General features: G+C 37.4%; 1 protein-coding gene across 1 annotated transcript in view; it reads left to right on the top strand.

Annotated features, from left to right (window-relative positions):
• FAM208B (family with sequence similarity 208 member B) overlaps positions 1-21,986 on the top strand; it is a 98,119-nt gene extending 76,133 nt beyond the window's left edge. The window contains 7 exon segments of the mRNA XM_006772625.2: positions 2,449-3,984; positions 3,986-6,157; positions 13,428-13,553; positions 14,156-14,309; positions 15,333-15,438; positions 18,668-18,849; positions 19,429-21,986. Coding sequence (XP_006772688.2) covers positions 2,449-3,984; positions 3,986-6,157; positions 13,428-13,553; positions 14,156-14,309; positions 15,333-15,438; positions 18,668-18,849; positions 19,429-19,544 — 4,392 coding nt within the window. The 3' untranslated portion in view covers positions 19,545-21,986.
• Positions 21,987-22,242: the final 256 nt, after the last annotated feature.

Below are 22,242 nucleotides of genomic sequence, written 5' to 3'. Positions count from 1 at the left end.
TATTCATTATGTCTTTTACCCAGAGTAGTGTTTAAGGATCAGATGTGGTAATAGTAAATATTAGAAATCTTTGATAAACATTAAATTGAAATTGAATATATTAAAATTATATTTGAAAAAAATACTGTCACAGAAAATAAAATTCCAGGCCTCTCATGGGTCTGTAGATAACTATTTATAAATAAATAAAATACAGGCCAGATCACCAAATTTTAATTGGAGCAAAGAAGTTGTATATCAAAATTCCAAGTAAATGGATTGACAAAATGCCTGCCTTTTTAAACTTTCAGCTCAGTTTTATTTCAGAATAATTTTGCGTGGTTTTGGTTACCTTTAATGCCTGTCTTCACATGAGTAGGCAGTGTTTCTATACCTGGGGTTACTTGGGGATTTGCAGGTACAGGGGTGAGCCTCAGAGGGTCTGTGAATGTCTCCTGACGCTCATCGTCTTCATCGTAATGAAGACTGATGTACGTAATGCTATGGATTAGATAAGGGTCTGAGCCCTTGGCTCACATTAACTCAGCTAATTATCACAAAACCCGATGAGTAAGGACCATTCCTTTCTGTGTTATAGATGAGGAAACTAAGGCATAGAGGAGTATGGAAATTGCCTGAAGTCATATAGTTAGCAAATTGTCAAGCCAGGATTCAAATTTATACCATCTAGATCAGTGGTTCTCAATCTGTGGGTTGCGACCCCTTTGGGGGTCGAATGACCCTTTCACAGGGGCCGCCTAAGACCATCGGAAAACACATATATAATTACATATTATTTTTGTGATTAATCACTATGCTTTAATTATGTTCAATTTGTAATAATGAAATTGGGGATCACCACAACATGAGGAACTGTATGAAAGGGTTGCGGCATTAGGAAGGAAGAGAACCACTGGTCTAGATGTTTCTTAATGTTAAATTCTGTGTGCATATGTGTGTGTTTATGTGTATACTTACATACATGAGTTTCCTGTGTATATATGATTTTTCTGATGAGGTTCATAAATTTCATATGATTCTCAAAGATACTTAAAATCCAGTTAAGAATTACTGCCTTAGAATAAGAAAATATTTATAGTTTAGTCAGGCCGATATATATGTACTACTTATAAAGTATTTTTTGTTGTGGTAATATGTAATTAACTATCATCAGTATTAATTTTAGAAATGATCTTTGCAAACGTAAAATAGAGTATTAAGGAAGTAATAGTATTAAAATTAATGATTTCTAAAAATTTCTATAGCATGTATTTAAAAATTTTCCATCATCTTCCTGGATACTGTGCCTTTACTTTAAAGATGCACACACAAATGCTATACCACTCCTTTGTTCTACAAGTGGGCAAACTAGGACACAAAAGAATTCCAGCACAGTGGGCATTAGAAACCAATAGCCATGTTGCTTTTAGTTGTGTGTTTAATTTTGAAGTTCTTTTAAATCATCACACTTTGCTTTAGAAACATTACACTTCACCTGTAGTCATATATATATATATTAGTCTAAACATATCAAGATTATCACAAATGCATTTCCCTAAGACCACAGGCATGGTAAGGTTTGGGACTGTAGTCAAAGATTAACAGCCACAGTGTGACTGGGTGGGAAAATTCTCAGAATAACTCCTACCATTAAGACTTTCCTGTGTTTTGTGCCTGGCCAGTAATGTTCTCTTAAAACTCTGAGTCTCAGTTCCCACGTTGCCAGTTCCTCAGCTCAGTGTTTTCTGTTAAGACAGAGATGTTTTTAATGAGGTTTGAAACCCAGGTCCTGACTTTTGACATGATTGTCACAAGACATGGCAGGAAGTCTGTGATCATAATGTTCCAAAAGTTAATATATGGTTAATATATATGGTTAATTGTATGATCAGTCCATTTTACTATATTCTGGACAAGACTATGTTTCATCCTTTAAAAAAAACACCTGTTTATGAGGTTATCAAAATTATCCAGAAGTAATTCTCCTAATGTTTAACCCAGATCCACATTCACCATCAGTCCCTTTGGTTCACTTTATTCATGCAAACTGTACTATGTTTTATGTGCTCTGTTGAATAGGAGTTATTACAATGAGAAAGAAATTATCTCCAGTTATAAGCAAAGAAGATAGCTGAGGAATAAGAGATTTTCAAGTCTAAATTGTCAGTGGGCTAGCCACTTTTCTTCCTAAAAGTCCTTTTTAAAAAATGGGCTGTGAAATAAGTTTTGGAGATCTCATCTGTGTGTTTTATGTTTAAAGAAAACAAATTCTTATTTGTGGGGTATTTTAAGCCTGTCTAAAAAGAGATGGATTTGTTTAATCTTTACCCTGTCTTATTCTTACAGATTAGAAAATTCAAAAGAATGGACAAACTCAAATTAATCCTTTTCTATTCTGTTCTTCACATATAAATGTTTAAAATAATCTGTTTGAATCCTGAGTTAGTTTTTTCACTTTTGTCATTTCAGATCATTGAGGGGAAATCCAAACAAGAGTCATCGGATAAAACAGAGACTTCTAATCTTGTGCTTTCTAACACTGGAAGTATCCGAATTAATGGACCTTCTATTCCTGGTGAAGATAAAACCTTTGAGCCACTTGATAGCACAAGAGTGACTTCTTTTGATACAGTCACACAAACCACATTCACTAAGACTTGTGATGGGATCAGCAGTCAGTCAGTGATTTGTCAAAAATCTGTGTATAGCACCCTTGAAAACAAAGTCGATAATTTCCATGCAACAGTGCAAGCAAAAACCAGTGGTTTACAGACCCTTATCGAGCATAGCAGCCCCCAAAACAAAGAATGTCAGCCTTCACAGGAAAAGAAAGATGATATGGGGTATGTAATGATTAATCTGGAACCAGTTACTCTTACTTTTGAAAAAAATGCATGTATACCAATACAGGCAGAAATTGCAAATAGAGCTGATAAACCTACAGCCTTTAATATGGAGTTGCTTAAACAAGTATCACCTGCTAGAAGTTTTAGACTTCCTATATCCACATTTGAAAAGGTACAAACACAAGGTCTTAAGGACATTCTATCTCTAGCAACGTCAGGAGAAAAAGGCACTAAGTACCTTTGTGCCTCCTCAGTAAGTGGAGAGACACTAGCTAATAATGAAATGTGTTCATTACAGAAAGAGATTCCTGTTCCAGGCTCATCATTGCCAACTGATAATTCATTGGAAAAAGAGGCATTACCATTAGTTGAAAGTTGTAATTCTTCATTACCCAGAGAAGAAATGAAACTCTCTCAAGAACTTTTTCTGCAACCGAAGAGTCTCTTAAGCATATCTTCAGAAGAGATTTTGGAGCCATCACAGATTGAAGAAGCCTCACCATCAGCCTCTGCCATGTTGGAAAAAAATTACTCACTTAGCTGCATTCCATCAAGAAGTAATACATCAAATGGCTCTTTAGAATTAAAGAGTGACAAGAGTGGTCTAAACAGTGAAAATAGGAATTTTGAATCATTTAAGTCCGCATTTGCTAAACAAACCAGCCTATCTATAAATGGAGAGGAGGTAAGCCTAGAGTTAGAGGAAGATTCTGACATTGACCTAACTCTCACAATATCACCACCTACAAGTCCCAGAGAAGAAATGCCAGCTGGTGAAACAGAGCAACACCAGGAGGCCCCATTACCAAATTTAGAGCTCCAGGATATAGATGAAGACATAATTGAGCCACAAGAAGTGACTTTCATAGAAAACAGAGAAGTGAATTCTGCTAAATATACTTCTGCCCTTGAGCTTACAGAGGAAGTTAATGTTACTTCAGACTTTCCCTTTGGTTCTTTAATTGAAGAAGTGTCACCAGCTTCTAGTCCTGACCCCCAGATACCAGTTGAAGAAACACAACCATCTCGGGATGTGTCTCCATGTAGTTTAAAACATCCCGATGCACAGAATGGGAAAGGTGGCAAATTCTCCCACACTGAGTCAGTAGATTTGGCCATAACAGAAAAGGAAAATTCTTTTGGTCCTATCCATCCAATGGTTACTATTAAATAATCATCCAGGAAGAAAAGATAAGCATTCAACCCTTCTGGGCAAAGTAACTAAGGAAATTGTCCCAAGTGAACATGGTGAGGATTTCTCTTTCTCAGAAAAGTTGCCATGCTGCAATAAAGAATTAAACCAGCCTGCCCCAACTGGCAGTTACAGAGCTGACTTCAAGACTTCTCTAGAAAAATTGGTAACGTCAGGAAATCCATTGCAGCCGATCAGTATAGAAAACAGAAATTCAGGTTTAAATCACCTTGCCTTGGAGACCAGTGAGCCCCCATATAGTCCTAGAAAGATTTTGGAAAATAAGTCTTTGGTTGATACGTTTATTTCAACAAATAGTCCAAGTGAAATAATGAATGTATCATTAAAACAGGAGACTAGTCCGAAAAGCATTAAGAATCTCTTTAGCAGTGATTTGAAAATAAATGAAGGCAATTACATGCAAGTTCAGTCCATGAGCTCTGACTCAGTCGATGAAGCTGATGATACACAGGCACACAGGCACCCAGAGATCCCCAACCTTGCTTTTTCCTCAAGTGGTGCTACCGTAACCCATTTTACAAGACCCATAAACGTTGAGACAGGGTTTCAAACACAGGAAATATCAGTAGTCAGAATGGCCAGTTTGCTTAAGAATAGTGAAACCGAAGCTGAATTATATGAAAACAACATAGACCTAGGAGGTATTGACTCTGAATCAAACACCACATCTCCAGAAGGCAAACAAAAAACCACCCATATGCCGCAAGATATGTCAACATGCAAAACAAAAGATCTGTCGAATAAAGGACTTTCCCCCATGTATCTATATGCTGATTCTCATCAAAACACAGCAGTCACCAGTGAAAATGTCAATAAAGAGCCTTCTGCCTTTTTTGTTCCCAAATCTTGTGCTCCTCTTGTTTGTGGAGTCTCTAAAGAGCAGGTGGAAAATAAAAGCTCTGGTGAGGGGATCAGGACTGAGGAGGACTCTGAAACCCTGGAGGGAGATATGGATAATAGTGTGAATTCTGACTTCCATTATGAACCACTTTCCGGAGACTCTGATCAAGACTCTTTTGGTGATTGTAGAAATCTGAAATTAGACATGGAGAGTTCCTGCGCTTTGCGATGTAGTCACAAGAAAGAAGGTGCTTTGGAAGATGGTTATGACTCTTTCCTGAGCCTAAACAATAGTCATAAGGACGATTGGGCCTACTCTACCCAGGTTTCAGAGTTGGAGACCAGCATACCTCCCCGAAACCGGTTTGATGGATTAAAGAAAGAAGATAAGAGTGTGCCATGTTACATCCAAATCAGAGATCTCCATGGTATCCCCAGGACTTACACTAATTTTACTATAACTAAAGAGGTCAAAGGTACCAAGAGAACTTTGCACGGCCTGAGGAGGCAGCGCAATTTCACTGCTAAACATGGCTTGCTAAGCTCCTGGACAAATACTTGGCAGATAGAAGATAACCTTACTCAGAACACTTTAGATCTGGAGTATCTGCGTTTCCAACAGAAAGTGAAGCAAATTGTAAAGAAAGGGGATTCCCAGCTTTCTCCATCTTCCACCAATGACTTTTTGAAGAAACCACCTCTCCAAATTGCCTCTGAAGTTTTCCCTTTGCCAAAGACATCTGAATCCTCAGTTCTCCATCCTCCATCCCAGAGCAAAAGTACCCTCTTGGTAACAATCATGCACTCAGACTCCAGGCCACAGAGCCAGCACCCGAGACGCCACAGGTCCAGCAAATTAGACAGTTCTTCCTTTTGGAAGGAAAGATGTGATCGCAGGAGAAATCATCTTACAAATTCTAAAAGAAATCAGACTGTTTCTTTCCACCTCAACAAACTGAAATATAACAGTACTTTGAAGGAATCCCGGAATGATATCTCCCTTATTCTCAATGAATATGCGGAATTCAACAAGGTGGTGATGAATGGCAATCAAGTCAGTTTGCGAGTTAAAGAGTCAAATGTTGGTTCTGGAGAAGCCACATCTCAAGAGATGTACTCATCTTCCCCAAGAAGATCTGCCTCCTACGAAGACATGATTACAGACTTGTGTAACAGTTTGCGCGTCAAACTAAAAAGTGTCGTGAAAGAGGCATGCAAAAGCACCTTTCTGTTTTACCTCGTTGAGACAGAGGACAAGTCATTCTTTGTGAGAACAAAGGTAAGGTGACAGATTTTTTTCTTATAGATTATATTATTTTGATTGCTGTCTAATTTTATCTTAAAATAATAAATTTAGCATTCTTGGCTTCAGAAAAAGATGATATATGAAGTGGTATTTGAGTTTCACAGCTCAGTTTTTATCTGCATACCAAATGTTATGCTGCAAGGATCTATCTGTCTTTGGTACTATATTTGAAGATACGTATGATGTTCCAGAATTAGTGGAATGACTAATTTTCACAAAAAGTTACCAGTATAGACATACTCAAATTCAAATACAAATATGTTCTTAGGTAAAATGCAGATTTTTAAAAATTACATTATTAAGCCCTAGCTGGTTTGGCTAAGTGGCTAGACCATCATCAGCCTGTGAAAGGGCCCAGGTTCAGTTGCAGTCAAGGGCACGTGCCCAGGTTGTGGGCTTGATCCCCAGTATGGGGCATGCAGGAGGCAACCGATCAATGATTCTTTCTCATTGATGTTTCTATCTCTCCCTTCCTCTCTGAAACCAATAAAAATATAATTTAAATTAAAACTGCTTTATTAATATGGATAATTGAGAGGGACCTCTTTTGGTTTTAGATCAGCGGTTCTCAACCTGTGGGTCGCGCGACCCCTTTGGCGGTTGAACAACCCTTTCACAGGGGTCGCCTAAGACCATCCTGCATATCAGTTATTTACATTATGATTCATAACAGTAGCAACATTACAGTTATGAAGTAGCAACGAAAATAATTTTATGGTTGGGTCACAACATGAGGAACTATATTTAAAAGGCTAGAAGGTTGAGAACCACTGTTTTAGATGTATTTTTTTTATTGAATTTTAGGATAATTGATGTTCTCATAAGAACATGATACTTAATTTTAAATGATGTAACCATGGTAAAATTCTAACTTCACAGGAGCCAGAATCCATCTCCATTTACCATGAGCTTCCTCATTTTATCCCCTCATAATTTCTCTTATATTTTTAGAAAATACAGTATTCTCTCTTTTGTTTTAACTTTTAAAGTATAATTTCAAATTCATATGAAGGTTGCAGGAATGTTAACATTTCTGAATGTTAAAAGATACCTCACTATTTACATTTCACCCAGATGCCCCACTGTTAACATTTCTGAACCATTTGAAAATATGTTGCAGTTACGATGTCCCATTACCTCTGAATACATATGTATTACCTTCATATGAGACTGCTGCACTAAGGAAGCAACTGTCTATATTACCCAACAAGAAGGACACTGTTTTGTATGATCACAGCACAACCCTAGAAATCAGGACCTGAGCACTAATGCACTGTGCTAGTTCAGCCCACAGACCCCATCTTAAGTTCAGTATCATATTGTCTTTGCTTGTCATGTGTGTGTTTTTGTCAGATTCCTATTGTACAGTAAAACTTTGATTTTGCAGGTTTCAATTTAAAGGACTTCAGATTTAATGGACAAAATTTCCAGTCCATGTCATATGTGAAAAATAAAACCTTGTTAATTTTAAAATGCTTTTAATCAAAATTTGCTTATAATTAACAGGTTATTTTTGTTGTTGTTAATTCACTCTTATTTTTAACAAAATTTTAATATGTAGGCCATATGTTGGAAAAACCACTAGTAATTTCACCAACATAATTATTACATACCTACAACTAAAGTCTACATGTTTAATTAGAGTCACCATAAACAGTGTTGGGAGAATGATTAGCACATGATCACACTGAATCTCTCGAGGTGATTGGTTCTGTTTTCTCAGGTGACTTTATGCTGGCTGGTGTTCTGATTTGTGCTAAGCCACGCCCCAGCTATGTGCATTTGTTTACTCATGGTGACTGGTGAATACATGCATTTACTAAACCTATTCAGGATAAATTTAAAATTACAGTATAGAAAATCTCTGAAATAATTTTTTATACATATTTCATTTTAATTACACAAACATGTCTAATAAGTAAAAACAAGTAAACTAATTTGTCAATTTTTTAACATACACATTTGGAAATCCTGCTTTATTATATATAACCGACTTTCAGCTTTAAAAGACACCACCCTGCCCAAATTAATCCATTATATTAAGGTTTTACCGTATTAACATTTTTCATTTTGTTGATAGTTTCTACTAATTCCCTCCAATATACAGTTAATAATCATGTTGTAGTTATTAGTAAGTGGGAGATACAATAGAATATGTAAATATCCTATTCTTCTTGAGACTTTCACCCACCAGATTGATTCTTGTCTGAATCAGAAATTGTGATGGTTGCCACATCGTGGTATTCTAATTCTGTCATTCCTTGTACATTCCTTAGTTGGCCTTCTGCTGTAGGGTAGATCTTTTCATTCCCTTCCATTTGTTCTTTTGCTTATATCAGTGTGAACCCATGTTCCATATTATTTTACTCAAAAGTTATCATTTGGTTATCATTATGTTAATGCTCAGATTTCCCCAGACCCAGCTAGTGGGAGTCCCTTTAAGAGTTGGCTTCTGTGTCCTATAATTCTTTGGCTAACTTCTCCCTTTGTGGTACAATGTGATGTTACAGGCTTATCTTGTGTATTTCCTCACTCAGCCTTGAAGTCAGCCACTTCTCCAAAGAGCTGTGATTCGTTTTAGTGAAGAATCGCATTTGGAATTGTTGTGGGCAGCAAGAATGGCACCAGGTGTTAGACCAGTGGGGTCAGACCAGATCTGGGTTCAGCAACCTTGGAACTTGAGTTCTAGCTAGGAAAGAATTCAGAGCCAAGACTCACACTATAAGAGAACATTCATTTGGAAAATCAGAGAGGCAGAAGTTTAATAGAAGAAATGGGCTTAGAAAACAAGTTATAGAGGTAAAGGAAGGGCCCTTGGAGCTTAGAAGTGAGGAAGGTAAAGGTGACGTGCCTGGGAAGGATAGAGAAGGGACTGGGGAAGGAAATAGGTGTGCTCCTGGGAGGGAGAGCATGCTGGGTCCTCAGTCCTAAGGGTGGAGATTTCAGGGGAGGTCCTAAGGGAAGATCTCAGTAGAATATTCATCAGCTTTCCAGGTGTGTCCTTTCAGGGTCTAGGTCTCCCCCGACTGATTAGTTAGTTGGTGCCAGGGCAGGGGATCATTCTCCAATGCATCCGGTCGTAAGGTCAGCTGTGGGGTTGCTTGTCTGGTTTTGCTGCTTTCCTGGGCCTGGACCTGGACCTGAGACACAACTGAGGCCTAGATGTTATCTCTAGGAAAGAAATGTCATGGGATTGGGGTCTAAACCAACAATATGCTACAGGAGGAAAGGTCACCCTGGGGACTGAGATCCGGCCCTACAAACGCCCATTGCTAGGCACCCGGGACCTTCCACCCCGGTGACCTTGTGTATCTGGCCCATCATCCTTGCTCTGCTCATGTCTGTCTAACTGCCTGCCACAGAATCAAGACTTAGCAGTGGGTGAACTCAGTGCTACTGGATGCCTTTGCATCTACATCCGTCAAGCAAACAGCCAAGAACTATCTGTTAAATGTACAAATAACACCTGTATGTTTCTTTTTAAAATAAAAATAGGTGCACACTGCTCCCCAATTCCAGTCCAGTACCACCAGGTCTATCCTACCTTTGTCACACTTGCAGTTCCTTCTCAAGCTGTAAGGGTTCTCAATTGCCCTCATTGTACCTGCTGTTTGGCTCACCTCCTACCCCAAGTGTAATTAGCCGTGGTCATGCCAGCCCCATCCTCACCTGCCTGGAGCACCAGCCCAAAGGTGGCAGGAGCCGCCCCCACTGGTGGCAGGAGCCAGTTCAAATGAAAGCAATCCTTCTCAGTGTCTGTTTTAGAGCCCTAACGTGTACACATGAGGGGAAATGAAAAACACTGATAAAAGAAACAAAAATAAATGTGAATGTAAAATTAAGTGTGGTATTGGTGCAGGTGCTTTGAAATTGTTTTGAGGGAGTCAGGAATATTTTACTAAAGTTAGCAAGGTTGACCTCTTGTGTGAGGTGTGGAAGGCTAGACTAATAAGTGTTCTGGTTCTAAATGTTTGGCTAGATTTGTTTTATAGTTCACTTATGTCAGTACTTCTGAGAAGTCCTGTATTTCAGATTATCTGTCACTTGGTAAGTCCATAAATGTTGTTACTGAGTAACGTTAGACATCTGAAGATGTTGTATGTGATGAGTGTGACAGTTATCACAGAGGGGCACATCAGGTAGATGCTAATGAAACATGTAAAGCAGCTTCCTGCTCTTCTCAGAGGCAGGTGTGAAGCTGGTAACTCGAGGTTCTCTGTGTGGAGGATGCAGTGGATGTAACACAGACACTCCCTCAGGGGTTGGAAGTCTGCCCAGAGGGACAGGAGGCAGTTTTAGTCATTGGTTCAGTGCTACAGGAAGAAAAGCATAAGGGAACCCTGAGAGGGTTTCTCAAAGGGCCATAAGAGTACACGGGCCCAGTGAAGAGGCTGGTCATCGTGCCTGGAGCATAGTGTGTTCTGTCAAGAAACAAGTCTAGAGATGTAAGAAAGGGCCATTTTAGGATGGAAGCCTTAATAGAAATCATGCTAAGGCATTTAGACTATAGCATGGACTGGAAAAATGATAGGTGATAAGCTTTAACTTGAAGCTATCCATTGTTACTTTCTTCAAGATAAGATAGCTGATGGCTCCTATTTTGTGTAATTTAATTATGATCTTAAAATATTTAAAATTTATTCCAAATTTATGGAGTCTGATCTTTCTGTTTAACAGATTTTATTTTCCTGTTGAGGATTATTTTCTTCTCCAAGGTACTTCATAAATGGTTGCCAGATTTGTCCCTGTACCCACCTACCCAAACCCCCATAGTTTTTGTTCCAGTTTACATGCCATTTTGGTAAGAAGTATCATTGAAAAAGTATTAAATAGCCTTCTGTCCTTTTGAAGGTGCTTAGCCTCCAAAAGTAACCTGAAAATTCATTTCCTTTTTACATTGAATTAAAGTTACAGTAAAATCCTCAATATAATGGACTAATTCAGGCAAGGGACAGTCTGTTAAAGCAGAAAGTTCGTTATATAATAAAGTAGGTTTTCTGAATGTATGTTAAAATATTGACAAATTTGTTAACCCGTTTTTACTTATGTAGACATGTTTGTGTAATTAAATTTAACTATGTATGAAAACTTTAATTTCACAGAAAAGTTTTCTATATGTGTTACTGTAATTTTAAATTTATACTGAATAGGTCTGGTTAAATGTGTGCATTCACCAGTCATCTCCAGTAAACAAATGCACACAGCTGGGGTGTGGCTTAGCACACATTGGAACACCGGCCAGCATGAGTTATATAACTACTTCAGAAAGTCACACAGTGAGACAGCAAACCCAGTTACCTTGCAAGATGTGGTGTGATCACATGCTAATCGTTTGCCCAGCATTGTTTACGAGCAGTGTCACTTGGACTTAAATATGTAGGCTATAGCTGTAACTATGTAATATTTATGTCAATAAAATCACTAGTATTTTTTTCCCAACATATGGCCTATTTGCTAAAATTTCTTAAAAATAAATTAACAAAAAAACCCTGTTAATTTAATTATTGGTTAAAAGCATTTTAAAATTAACAGAGTGTTAATTTTCACATGTGACACTCATATGACAAATGGACCAGAAATTTTGTCTTTTAAATCTGAAGTCCATTAAATCGGGGTCTGAAAAATTAAGGGTGTACTGTAATTTTATTTGGCTAATTATTCCTGAAACATGTCCTAAAATAAGTCAGATTGAGTTAGCATCATCGCCATATCCCTGTTTTGCCACCTTGAACAGAATGTTTAAATTCTTTTTGCTTCCTTCTCAAAAGCAACAGTGCCATATCTTAGTTCTCACACCCTTTACAGAGCATGGATGATACTGGTTTTCATATGGAGAGATCATAGGTCTGGTAGGAATATTTCAAGATATCATCATGCCTGTTTCAATAGTGAATGTGCCGTTTCATAATATCTTATCATATGGCCACTATTTACAACAGAAAATAACAAAGTATGCAAAGATAAAACTAATCTCCAAGTGAGAAAGTTGACACATAAAATAAACAGGATTAAAGTCTTGTCAAAGCAAAATGTTTCTAAAAGCTCACAAAGCTATCCTTATAACTCTTCAGTCCTGAAGAATCCTAAAGCGTTTGGTTGATGATGGGATGTCATGACCCATTTATATGTAAGATGAGGAAGATCTGTCAAAATTCAGACTGCATGACAAGAGCCCACAACACGAACGCCACAGCGTTTGGTGAAAATGTATTTATTCAAATAATTTATTAAAATAAGTGAGGGCTAGAGATTTATATTTAGACATTTTATTGCGCTCTGTTAAAAGAAATCTTGCCTGTAGGAATTTATTTGAAAATACATGGCCCATACATTTTGAGTGATGAATTGAAATAGTCAAAATACAGTGTTTCTTACATAACTAGGAACATCAAGGTGTGCAACGGAAACATCCAGAATCCTTCAAACAAAGGACAAAGTTAATGTTTTTATTAAATGAACTTACCCTCCCCCAAGCAGGCGATTACAGCCCTATTCTGTGTAACAGCATTGCCTAATAACCATACACATATATCTTCATGGTCAAGTCCCCACATCCAAGAGACTGCTCTCTCACCTCAAAACCAATATCCATTTAATAATACTCGAAGTAATACATAGCTGTTATGGGTATTATATTCAAGAGTATGTTCTAGAAACATTTTGACCAGAAACATTTTTTAGTGCATCACAGCATGCCCAAGGTAAATCCCCTTGAAGTGGGTGAGACTCAGTATATTAGTCTGGTGGTTAAAAAAAAAAAAATCAGCCTTTGATATTCTATGGACATAAAAAACCCTATAGTGCTTTTTTTTTTGCCTTTTTTATAAATTGATTTTTAGAGAGGAGGGGCAGAGAGTATCGATGTGATATACATCAATCAGTTGCCTCCCATATGTGCCCAGACCAAGGATTGAACCCGCAACCTGGGTATGTGCCGACTGGGAATTGAACCCGTGGTCTTCCGGTGCACAGGATGGTGCTCCAAACTGAACCACACTGGCCAAGGCTTTTTTTTTTTTTGGCCTTTGAAATAAACTTATAAAACCCAACCGTTAGTGATACTGAGGAGTCATTTCTTTCACAGGTGAAAGCTCACTTAGTATAAGACAAACTGCCATTTATTGTTGCCTTGTTAGGATATAATTTAGTAAATAGGAGGTGCTTTTTTATGTTCTTAGTAAATTATAAAAGTTCTGTGCATTCATCTTTTTTTTTTAGTAATGGCTATTTGTAAATCTTTCAGAATATTCTGAGGAAAGGAGGCCATACAGAAATTGAACCTCAGCATTTCTGTCAAGCTTTTCACAGAGAGAATGATATGCTAATGGTCATCATCAAAAATGAAGATATCTCATCACATTTACATCAGGTAGGTTTGAAAATAACCTTTCTTACAAAGAAATGTGTTCCAGGCCTTTGTTACTCTATAATTATCAGACTTGTCACTGCCTTTTTTTATTCATAATAATTAACTAAGAACTACAAAAAGATACTGATAAATTTTCATATAATAGTAACAAAACTTTCTTTTATAGGAATTATAAAATTTTTCTTGACTCTTTGTTATATTTACCTATTATATTAGTTGAATAAAAGTAATTGCTTCTTCCAAGAAGATCTAACTTATGGGCATAGCGGCAGCCTATCAGGAGGTAGTAACCGATCCCTACAGCACTTACACCAAGTGAAGCCGAAGACAGGGAATGATGGTGTTAGCTTGTTACCTGCCTGATTACACATCCCTAAAGCCTCATTGTACTTTTCCGTATCTCCAACCTTTGCAGTTATAGAGACTTTGTATTTACACGTTTTATGATGAACTGAGTTAATATTCCTTATGTGTGGTAGAATTATCTATCAGTCATCAAGGTTAAAGTATTTTTAGCTGTCCTGAATCTTGAAACCCTCGGATGAAAAGTGACAAAACCCAGTAAATTTATCTTTATTGTGGGATCCTTTTATGTTTAATAGATTCCTTCTTTGCTGAAGCTGAAGCATTTTCCCAGTGTCATCTTCGCTGGAATAGACAGCCCTGAAGATGTTCTCAATTACACCTTCCAAGAGCTGTTTCGGACTGGAGGCTTTGTGGTATCAGATGACAGAATATTAGAAACTTTAACATTAGGTTAGCCTTCTAATTTCCTTTCCTGTTTCTTAAGTACTACTTCATGAAAAATATCAACTCAAAATAATGTCAGTCTCTACCTCTTGAGGGCTTAATTTTTGCTGTATGCTATGCTAAGCAGTTTTTTATATAGTTCTCATTCCCAATATGCATGCTCTTAACCTCCCTTGTTTTACTGATTGTCCTTACCACTAAACCAGCTCCTAAGTTCCTTCTCTCAGGATTGTGGCTAAAATAGTCATACACATTTGAGATTTTGTTAAATTTGATTCCTTCACTTGCCAAATGAAATCAGATACAGATTTGTTTAGAATCAGTCCTCTTCCATTTCTGTTGCTGTCACACTTACTACCTTATTGATATGGAAATGGAAAAAAATGGTTACTGAAAGTCGTGTTAATTATCTGCTTGAACACTCAAAACAGTTGACCCTGAACAGCGTGAGTTTGAGCTATGTGCATCTACTTATACTTTATCTGAGTAGTTCAAGGGTCAACTGGAGATTGGGAATCTGTCAGAGTAGGGGATCTACTTAAGTTATATGTAGTTAATCCATTGCGTGGGCAGTCATTGACCCTAACCCTGAGTTGACCTAGGAGATTGTCAGAGCACAGAGCAGACACTTTTATGTACGATCAAAACCTGCCTAGTTCAAGCATGAATTGTACATGGAAATTGGAGGTGAAAAATATTTGTAGATTCTGTATTTAGAAACGTGGACTTTGCTGTTGCAACTAAACCTATGTGACCTCTATATGTTCAAAGCTTTAACTGCTATGAGTTGCAGTGCTTTCTCTGCAGAGCTCTCTCCTACTGCAGTATGAATGAGTAGGTAGGGCTGAATCGAGGGGCCATAGATTGCTGTATCTTTGAAATGCAATATGGGGTCCTATACAGCCATACAAATGGCAATCAATGATGGTATACACTCAAACACAGGTATTTTTCTTTTTACAAGTAATAAATTCTGGGCTTTGAGTAGAAAACCAAAAATTTTAAAACACAATTTATTCTATCCTGTAGTTCAACTGAAGGAAATTGTGAAAGCCCTGGAGAAACTAAATGGAAATGGAAGATGGAAATGGTTGCTTCACTACAGGGAAAATAAAAAGCTAAAGGAAGATGTAAGGTAAGGCCTGATGCCAGATGAGGGCTTGGGCGGGGGTCCTTCTCTTCCCTTTGACAGGGGGATATGGAAATGCCATGTGATTCACCCTGAAATATTAAATGTGCTCTGGACTGGTATTATTCAAGGTTAAGTTTGTACTGGAATGGAAATCACCTGCATCACTAAACACAGTATTTAGATCTGTTGGCTGGTTTGGGGATTTTGTTTTTATAGCAGGGCATATTATTCAATGAAAGTTTTGTGTTGTACTCAAAAGCTTATAGGCATATACTGTGAGTAGCGCTCTCTAGACCAACAGAAGTCAGACATAGGGATCCTAAAATATCTATAGTTATTCAGACTCTGCTACCATAAACTGCAAAAAGTAAACTGAACAACGGGCTTGCCACAGTAATGCTTTTTAAGTTGCCTCAGTTATAACTAGGATGGAAAATTGAATTTTACCCTTAAACAATAGATTGCCAATTGGCAAGTCTCTTTAAATATAAGGCTAGGATTTTTTTAATCTTCAGAGAGAGAGGAAGTGGGAGAGAGAAATATCAATGTGAGGGGGAAAAAATCTGGCCTCCCGTAAGCAGAGTCTGAACTTAACTACAGATATTTTAGGATCGCGATTCCTGACATGGAATCACACCCAAAACCTCTTTGGTGTATGATACACTCCAACCAACTGAGCCACCCTGCCATTCTACAGCTGAGATTTTTTTAAAGAAAAGTATTTATTGATTCCTTGGCTAAAGGAACTTGGATCTGAGAGTAGCTCCATATCAAAGATGTGCCTCCTGCCTTAACTGGTTTGGCTCAGTGGATAGTGCATCGGCTTGCAGACTCAAGGGTCCTGGGATCGATTCTGGTCAAGGACATGTACTTTGGTTGCGGGCACATCCCCAGTGGGGGTTGTGCAGGAGGCAGCTGATCGATGTTTCTCTCTCATTGATGTTTCTAACTCTCTATCCCTCTCCCTTCCTCTGTAAAAAATCAATAAAATATATTTAAAAGAGAAAAAAAGATGTGCCTCCAGGTTCTAATGAGACTGGGAAAGGAAGGCCTGGAGCTCAGAGACAGACTGGAAAAGAACAGATTTGACAAGCCATTTGTTAAATGACTGTTTCAGGCACTGTTAGTTGTTTTACTTCAATTCTCTTGCCCTAACTTCATACAGAGTACACATGACAGGCCTGACTTAGGTCAAACTTGGAGTCAGTTAGTTGTAGGCTTTAACTCCAGGATGTTCATCTCTGAAATGTCCATTATTGTGTTTAACCATAGTGATTTCTCCAAAGGAAAACAAACCTCAGAGGAAACAGCCAAAATTATGGAAGTGCATGAGATGCTGAAAGGTGGCTTAGAAGTTCAGAAAAGGCTCATAGTTAGGAGGCACTAGAACAGGAGGACAACCAAAAGTTAACAGGATCCCAGGCTGTGACCATGCATTCACAGAGAGTTAGCCAAAACAGTAACATGCTCTTCAAATTGTACTTACCTGGCATAAACAGAGCTCATCAGAAAACCTATCAGATTCTTTCAACATTGGGGGAGTATATCTACAACTAAAACAAAAAGAAACCCTAGCTTTTAAAAACCACAAAGGGGTTTATAGCCATTGATGGTTACCAATAACTACAAAACCAGCCTCAACTCCATCTCTAGGCTAATTTTGTTACCTAATTTTTCCACTGATTTTTTGAGAGATTAGAAGGGAGGGGGGGTTGTAAGGAGAGAGACACATTAATTGGTTGCCTCCTGCACACGCCTCAACCAGGGCCAGGGATCAAACAGCCCACGTATTTGACTGGGAATGGAACCCGAGACCGTTCTGTGCTTAGCCAACCCTCTTAACACTAAGCCATACCAGCCAGGGTCTGATTTTTTAATACTTGCAAAATAATGTCACACAAAACTTATAACAATAAGGAATATAACAGAAAAGTTGGTATCTTAAAACTAGGTACAGTATGATACCAATTGTAAATTGACATATAAGTCTGGAAGGAAATTCACCATTGTAATGTGAACAGTGCTTGTCGCTTCAGTGGTGGGATACGTATGATTTGGTTTTCTCCAGCAAACAGGAAGGAGAATGTGATAGAAAAGACTGACTGGAGAGATGGACTCAAGAGCAGAGGTAGCAATGTTTAAAAGTTAAACATTTTCCTCTAAAAGAGTAAGAAAAAAGGTAGTAAGAAGATTTAAAAGGTGAGAAACTAAGGAAAATCTAGCTGCTACATTGTTTTAATCAGAAGTTATAGAGCAGGGGTTTTGAAGAAACTTACATATTTGGAACCATTGCTATAGAGCAGTGGTTCCCAAACTTATTTGGCCTACCCCACCCCCTTTCCAGCAAAAATATTACTCAGCACCCCCTGGAAATTGTTTTTAAATTTTAATAGCAATTAAACAGAAAGATATATATTAATGTTTCTATCTTTTTCGTAAAATATAGTAAAGAAAGGTATAAATAAGGAACATTGAAGTTTAAAATTATGAAACTATTTATTGAACTCAGAATAGAAAGGTAATAACAAAAAAAGTTAAATGCACCTGTGGCCATCACCGCCCCCCTGGATCGCTGCAGCGCCCACCAGGGGGCGGTAGCTCCCACTTTGGGAATCACTGCTATAAAGAATGCATTAAGAGGTCCACTAGAAATTCATATGAAGCTTGTCCGGCGACATTTTTGGAAGTGGTGGTAGATAAATGTGTAGATGTCCCTTCGGCTTGGAATCAGAATGCTATTTTTTCTTTTTTTAATATTTTATTAGGGTTTTTTTACAGAGAGGAAGGGAGAGGGATAGAGAGTTAGAAACATCGATGAGAGAGAAACACCCATCAGCTGCCTCCTGCACACTCCCCACTGGGGATGTGCCCGCAACCAAGGTACATGCCCTTGACCGGAATCGAACCTGGGACCCTTGAGTCCGCAGGCTGATGCTCTACCCACTGAGCCAAACCTGTTAGGGCGCTATTTTTTCTTTTAATCTGTATTTGCAAAGATAGCGTGCCTGTAATGTTTTGAAGAGCACATCAAGACAATGACTTATAGGAAGGCAAGTGTATGGTGGAAAAGAACAGAGACAAAGGATCTCAGTTGGTTTTATGGGAAGTAGTTAAACTAGGAATGTAAGTATAGTGAATGCAAGAGAAGATTTAGGAACAAAACAAAATTAAGATACAGTAAAAAAAGAAACTTAAACTGAATCTGAATTTAACATTTCTATGTATTTTCCAGAGTGGATTCAATTGCACATAAGAAGAACTTAATATTGAAATCCTACCAGAGTGCAAATATCATTGAATTGCTTCATTATCACCAGTGTGACTCTCGGTCATCAACAAAAGCAGAACATTTAAAATGTCTCCTAAACCTGCAAATTCAGCATATCCATGCCAGGTTTGCTGTCTTCCTAACAGGTAAAGTCATACAGACTTAGTACTGCCTCAGTTTTATATCATCAATCAGTTAATGCCCAAATGGGTCAACTCTAGGAGTCATTGAATGCCATAAGATAAATGGATATAGATCCAAGATCAGTTGTTAGCCTGATAATGGCTGGGTGAGGGGTACTGTCTATTTAATAGTCCTCAAACAGTTTCTTTCTATTAAGTTTCATCATCTCCTTAATTTTATACTTAATCCCTAATTTTTAATGTTTCATGTGAATCTTCACCAAACATTTAAAAATTAAGGAATGACTCTTTTGTCATTTATCAGTGGTTTCCCAGCACTCTTCCCACCTCCCATGGAAGGGGCTGCTCCCAAGCTTCAAACTTTTTTTTTTCCTTCACTAGAACCAGACTCCTTTTTCCTCCCACATTAGGAAGTTTCACACAAGTTTTTTTAAACAAAGGGGGTTCTGCTAGTTTTAAAAAGGTACATTTAAATGTTGAATAACTGTTATACACCTGGAACTAATATTATATGTCAATGATACTTTTTAGAAAGTACATTAATGCATTTTTTACCAAAAAAGGATATTTTTCTTTTTACAGAGAAGCCTGTCTCCAGAGAAGTCTTTGAAAATAGTGGCATCCTTGTTACAGATGTAAATAACTTTATTGAAAATATACAAAAAGTAGCAGCTCCATTTAGGAGTAGCTATTGGTAAGAACACTTCTCCTGCAACTCTCCCTTGTCAGCTGGAATTGAGGGAAGATACTGACGTTTGTGTCTATGAGGCAAACAGTTGTTCAAAAACTCTGTTCTTTACCTTATGTTATGCTGTAAATTAAAAATAACTCTATTTAGGGATGAAATTCTTAAGTATCCACTAATGAAATAACCAACCCAATTACCCATTTTCTGTGTGATATGCATTTTCACCTGCAGTTCATCCTGATCACCGAGATAGATGATGTAACCTTTACAATGCATAGAAATTTTCCCATTAGGTAGCATACTATTTATAAAATAGTTGTTGGTTATTTTGTTTTAAAGATGAAATTATCAATTTTATTTAACCAGGTTATTCAACTGTAACTTGCCTAGACATCAGTGATGCCAACAACAAATTAGTATTTTCCCTTTTCTTTAAAAAACTTTAAGACACATTAAAAAGTCTTCCCTTCTCATCATTGAAACAAATCAATGTTCTACAACTTAGGGGGAAATTCCTTTCATTTTTTTACATTTTGTTTAAATGGCTTCATTTACAATGACACATTCACTTTGGGTTGCAGTGTTAAATACTTTGTTTTAAATTAATTGTAATTTAAAGCTATTAATTGAATTTAGTTAAAAATAATTTTATAAACATGTCTACTCAGTTGTAGCAAAAGTCTATTTTAACCAATAGCTTTATTTTTGCATGTCAATGTCAGCAACACTTAAGAAATGCATATTAGTCTGTTTTAAAGTTTTTACTACCTTTGTAAAAGACTATAATCTCTTACGTGTTTCATTTGCTATTATTCAAACACTACATAAAGTTAACCTTTTTTCCAAAATGGTACAAATTTATAAACTGTCATCTTCCACTTATTTTGTAAATAGTGCACTTACAAAATCAACTCTGAGAATAATCACTTATTTATGATGTTAGAAATATTAAAATCTTTAAACATGAAAACCAAGCAAAAAACATTTGTAAGACACTTATCATCTATTTGGAACACAGGTTTTTATAACTAATTTGTTTCATTTTTCTAATAAAGACAACTAAAAAGTCAATTGTTTCTGCAAGGACTTCATAGCAAAAACTGGAGTTTGTCAGGAGAGTTGTATCACTTTTTAAGCCACTTAAGCAAGAATGACTGGGTTCCAGAGGAATACTATCACTTATATCATTTTGGTCCTCATCTGTCAGTTTAGTCCCAGCAGACCCGCCCAGTGTTTTCCCCTCCCAAGGTCATGTGCACTGAGCTGCAAGCTACAGGAAAGAAGGGCGGGGCTGTTAGAACTATACAGAAACTTCTTTCAAAAGCCATTCATCTACTTTGTATACTTCTTACCCAAACAAAAGTGCCAATCTCACTATTTATAAGTTTTAATTATTTGACACTAGCTTTTGCTTAGAAACCCATTTTTTACCTCAGGGATAAGATTCTAATAACAGGATCATAACACTGAGTTGATTTGAAATTACTAAGGAAAAGGAAACATATATTGAGCACCTACTACTACCACCTGTCAGGTGCTATCTGTCCAGCATAGTCATCTTTCAAGTTAGACCTCAAATGTTCATCTCCCTTACTGAAAAGCCTTCCAACATCCAACCCCAAGGCCATCAGTCCCATACCACCATTTCTTTAACTTAAACCAAGTCACAGAACAACAGGTCTAACCTGGACTACATGCTCTTACAGAAACTGTGCCTTCATCATTTTTGGACCCCATTGGCCTGGGACATAAAGTCCTGATATCTTTGCTTTCTATTTAATACTAACCAGATTGTACATTTTGCATGTTTAACTATATAGCAGGCTAATTTTTAAGTTGATAATTTTGTATGGTCTGAGAATAATGTTAGAAATATCCTTTTGGCTCTTGGCAGAAAAAAGGTTCCCCACCCCTGACATAAAGTAGTGGTTCTCAACTTGTCGATTTTGTCCCCCAGGATATGTTATAACATCTGGAGACATTTTTGGTTCTCGGGCTAGGGAGGTGCTCCTGGCATCTAGGAGTGATGTCAGAGATGCTGTTAAACATCATACAATGCACAGGACAGTCCCCCATAACAAAGAAGTATCTGGCCAAACAAGTAGTGTGAGATTGAGAAACTGAGCTAATGTAAATCAGATAATCTGAATAATAATCTAAATTATTATCCGAATTACTTCAACAGATTAGTCGTATGTCCTAATAATGTCCTTTTAAGAATCAAATTCAGCCTATAAGAATACAGTTAAGATGTCTTCATTCATCTGGTAGCTATTACTGTATAATGCTAAGAGAGAGAGGAGGTCCCAGTTAAAAACAATTTCTAACTACAATTTACATTACATGAAAATCTTTTAAAGTACCTATCTACCTGATAATTAACTTGTTCTCTTACAAATGCTACCTATAAGCAAAATTATCAAAGGCAGTAACTTGCATTTGAATAAAAAAAGAGTACTTGTTAACCACTACTAAGAATATCTAAGCCCTAACCAGTTGCTCAGTGGTTAGAGCGTAGGCCCTCAGACTAAATGGCCCCAGGTTCGATTCCAGTCAAGGATACATATATTGGTTGCAGACCCCATCCCTGGTCCTGATTAGGACAAATTCGGGAGGCAACCAATCAATGTATCTCTCTCCCATCAATGTTTCTCCCTCTCTCTCCCCCCTCCCTTCCACTCTCTCTAAAACATCAACAGAAAAATATC

The sequence above is a fragment of the Myotis davidii genome, unplaced genomic scaffold (assembly GCF_000327345.1).
Source record: "Myotis davidii unplaced genomic scaffold, ASM32734v1 scaffold544, whole genome shotgun sequence".
Classification (NCBI taxonomy): Eukaryota; Metazoa; Chordata; class Mammalia; order Chiroptera; family Vespertilionidae; genus Myotis; species Myotis davidii.
The sequence above is the reverse complement of the archived record's forward strand: the minus strand, read 5'-3'. Positions and strand labels throughout refer to the sequence as shown.